The following is a 4097-nucleotide window of genomic DNA, read 5'->3' as shown; positions in this document are numbered from 1 at the left end:
GTATTATAATGTTTGCCTTTAATAATATTAAAGCAATCGTTATAATACTTTTTTGTATACATTTTAATTCCTTTGTTTAAAAGTTCTATCTGATTATTAGATGGACTTCTATCCGTATTAGACAGAACTGAATGACAACAGCGAACAAGAGAGAGAATGTGAGCACTGTGTGCTCAGGCGCTGCCGCATCCGTTCTCGGCGCCGTCAAAATAAAAGTCCCTCCTCGAACACATCGGCCAAACAGAAAAACTTTTCTTTCTATTTATTTGAAAAATTAATAGGCGATATATCGGTCGACCACTAATCAGTTTGAGGGTGACACACACACTGGTGCCAACTCTCACTTCTCCTTCTAGCCATTACTACAACAATGGCTTTCAGAAGCGACTCCTTGAAAAGCCACAATCAATGGCACACGCCAATTCACAAATCCCCACCATTATGACATCACTCATCTGGATCTGAATTCAAAGAACAAAATGGAGGACAAAACGCTATTAAACGACATCAGTCGCACAAAGAAGTCAGATATGGTCACAGATACTTACTCCAGTAACATTCATACAACGTTAAATGAACATTCCCGCTATTTTAAAGCGTACATAGCTGGATGCCTTTTGGACGTGTGGGGTTAATTCCGTAATCCCTGCATTTAACTTGGTGCGTCGGGTCTTAATACTCCAATTTAGGAGCATATGGGTTTGAAAATTTCACCAATATTGTTAGATGACCTTGAAAAAAATGGTCAGGTGGGCTTGCAGGAATCAAAAGGCTGCATGTACGGCTACACCGAGGTGGACAATTCAAGTCATGAGGCGTTCAGGCTGGTCAGAGTAAACACTTTCTGTGTCAAGTCTGGTGAGAAGTCATTGCTAAGGAGTCACAGCGCCGTGGCAACAAAGTAGTGCCGACTACAACCGGGCCCACATTTTCACATGCTCCTTGTCAGCCATTCATTATCAGATAGAAAAGGAACCGTTCAGTTCACTACCGCAGCTCAAACACCTGAAAAATGCGATGGATATATTGTTGGATGAGATTTTTTTTTCCAACAATTGGCCCAACGCAAAAGGGTCCAGATGTTAAGTCAACGTGACACATGACATTTTACAAACTAAACTAACCTTGACCTGTCAACAAAAGGTCAAATTATGTTAATTTTGTGATATTATGCAAGATTAAAGACTTACTTCTTTTTCAAGAAAAAATAAATTCTTGAAAATAAAACCTTTTTCTTCATTATGAAATTTGTTTACTTTATGCCCGGTTTAAAAAAAAAAAAAAAAAGATTTTTGATTCAGAAATAAAAGCATGCTCAGTATGAAACAGGTGTAGTCAAGTCATGGGATGTATGAATAGCATTTTAAACATATTTTAGAATAAATTAAAATAACAAAAAAATGAGTGTCACATCACCTCACATGTTCAAGTTAAGTTATTCAGAAGGAAAAAAATTTTCTTCAACAAACTGCTCCACCTCCAAAACAACTTTCCTTTCTATATGACATCACCAAGTCCACTTTACACAATCCAATCAAGTGTCACCCTACATTTTCATACAAAAATATGGCATTTTTAGATGTAAAATGAGTTGTGGATGCCATTTATGTTGATTTTATAAAGGCCAATCGAATGTACAAATGAATTCTGTAAAGCAAACCAAATCATGTTGCTCAGTGGCATCTCATTCCCTTCTATTTCCCGCCATACAGCATTAATCAAGGGCGCCTAATCAAAATATCTGTCATATTAGCTCATTAATCAGCAACAGCCTGCAAGAAACTTACCATGAGATGAGTTATTGCATTCAAACCAGTCTAGAAATATAACAGTCTAAACCCCACTTTTAATCACTTACCCGGGTTAGTTAGGCTGATGAGGAAGCGACTCGCTATGTGTAACTCAATCCATAAATGAGTTCATAAGCAGTGATACAGACTCTCTCTACTTTGGCTAAAACAGTGTTTCTCAACCCTGGTCCTGGGCGCCCCCCAGCACTGCACATTTTGTGTGTCTCCCTAATCAAACACACCTGATTCAACTCATTAGCTAAATAAAAGAAACTCCAGGACCTGAAATGGGTGTCAGATAAGGGAGACATACAAAATGTGCAGTGTTGGGGGGCGCTCAGGACCAGGGTTGAGAAACATTGGGCTAAAAGATCAAGGTAGTGCGCAACACACACCTCTGATTCGCTGCAGGGAAAACATCTTGCACAATGCAAATGCATGTCATTACAGATTTACACCTTGGGTTTTTGGCAAAAGTCTTGCTGTTCTTACAAAAAAAAAAATCAGCTTGTATTCTTCAAAAAGTGTGATTGTAGTGTTAGTTAACATGAATTTTGGCACTCCATTGGCAAAATTATGAGAGTTCATCAGAAAAGATTAATAGAACCTGAGAGATGTCAACATAAACATGAATTTGGCACTTACATCTCATAATTTCATGCCTTGTTGCAAAGTACAGGGTAATAAACAACTATAAACGGTTAGTAAAATAATGCACCAGAAAAGGAGTTTCTGGGACTGAAGTTGCATATATTAATACACAATTCGCCAACTGTTAAATGTCACAGCCGCACAACATCTACATTGTTTCGATTTGCAAACACAGTCATGCACTGCCAAATCACACATTACTGGATTTTAAGGTAAAAAAAAAACCGTGTGGTTCAGAAACATAAAAGGGTGATGTAATAAAATGTATGATAAATATTTAATCTTCGCGATAAGTTTTAGCATACACACACTTTGCAAGGATGCCTCTCCTGCCAATGCTAAGCTCAAGCCAGCTAACGTAACAACATCAACACAGCGCCAACAAACCGCTCGATTTTCACTCACCGAGTGCCTGGATTGTGGAAACATCATGTCAGTTTTGGTCTTCGGGGTCTTGCCTTCTCCTCCTCAAAAAACAAGGAAGCAGTTTGCTCAGCAGACGGTTATATTTGTGTGTGTTTTCTTTGTTTCGTCGCTAGCTGAAGCTCCTGTACTAGCTACAGGCAGCTCGCGCCGCTGCTATGGCAATAAAGCAGCCTGATGTGTGCCGCACTGAACGCGCTCTTTAACACGCATTCGGCGTGGAAAAATGATCCGTAGATGATTTGTTGGAATCTGTCGGATTGATATGGTGTCTTTCCTGTCCCTTTTCCACGTTGAGAATGAGCTCAGATAAGGGCTGGCGTATCTCTCCTCCCTGGTTGGAGGAAATCGAGTGGCTGTGCAAGAGACGAAGTGGAGTTTGGGAGCTGATGGCTGCTGCTGCTGTTTTTCTTTTTTCTTTCTTTTTTTTGTATGTATGCATATATATATATAAATATATACTTACGCTAATTATTAGATTATAATTACACTAATAAATATTACAGAATATTCTGTTTGCTGGTGCTGGTTTGATGTATATTCAAAATATTTTATCTAAATTTTATCTCTCTCTCTCTCTCTATATATATATATAGTGTTTCCCATTCATTAACTAGACTGTGGCGACCCGCCACAGTTTCATAATAAACCGAAGATATATTTACACTTCTCATATAACATAAAAGTTCTTTAACGTTGTGTTTCACGCCATTGCTTTGGCAAGTATCCTCAAACGAATTAAAAACGAAAGCGTAATATGACTTATCAAGTCTGATTGCGCTGCTTGTTTCAAAGTGAAGCGCACGCGATCAGCTCGTGACTCCCCCCTTTTTGAAATTAGGACAAAAGTATTGCAATTTCCCTACGGTCGCGTAAGGTAAAATAATATACCTGAAAAAAAAATCATTTATATTTATTTCACAGTGCAATTGTGTTACAATATATGGCTATTACTGTCATAGGAATAATAATATAAAATTATTATTATTATTTTATTCTAATTAGTTTGGCTTCCAAATTCACCAGTGAGACTGAGACACTATATCACAACTAAAAAGAGGATCGAGTCCCCTTTAAATTTCAAGAACAAGTACCGGTACATTCACCAGTTTTTTTCTTTTACTTTGCACACTGAACCTGTGTTAGAGCTCTTCATTTTGAACTCTCAAAGTGCACCAGATTTATGAATTTAACTTTAAAATGTACAAAATGTTCTTATATATATATATATAT

General features: G+C 37.7%; 1 protein-coding gene across 1 annotated transcript in view; it reads right to left on the bottom strand.

Moving 5' to 3' along the window:
* The window catches only part of tle5 (TLE family member 5, transcriptional modulator), a 45939-nt gene extending 42626 nt beyond the window's left edge, over positions 1–3313 (bottom strand). The window contains exon 1 of the mRNA XM_016527005.1: positions 2847–3313. Within this exon, the coding sequence (XP_016382491.1) occupies positions 2847–2873 (27 nt within the window). The 5' untranslated portion in view covers positions 2874–3313. The remainder of the gene's footprint in view (positions 1–2846) is intronic.
* Between the last annotated feature and the right edge of the window lie 784 nt (positions 3314–4097).

Source organism: Sinocyclocheilus rhinocerous, unplaced genomic scaffold, assembly GCF_001515625.1.
Source record: "Sinocyclocheilus rhinocerous isolate Xijiao unplaced genomic scaffold, SAMN03320098_v1.1 scaffold1294, whole genome shotgun sequence".
NCBI classification, from domain to species: Eukaryota; Metazoa; Chordata; class Actinopteri; order Cypriniformes; family Cyprinidae; genus Sinocyclocheilus; species Sinocyclocheilus rhinocerous.
Note: the sequence above shows the minus strand (reverse complement) of the source record. Positions and strands in the feature narration are given on the sequence as shown.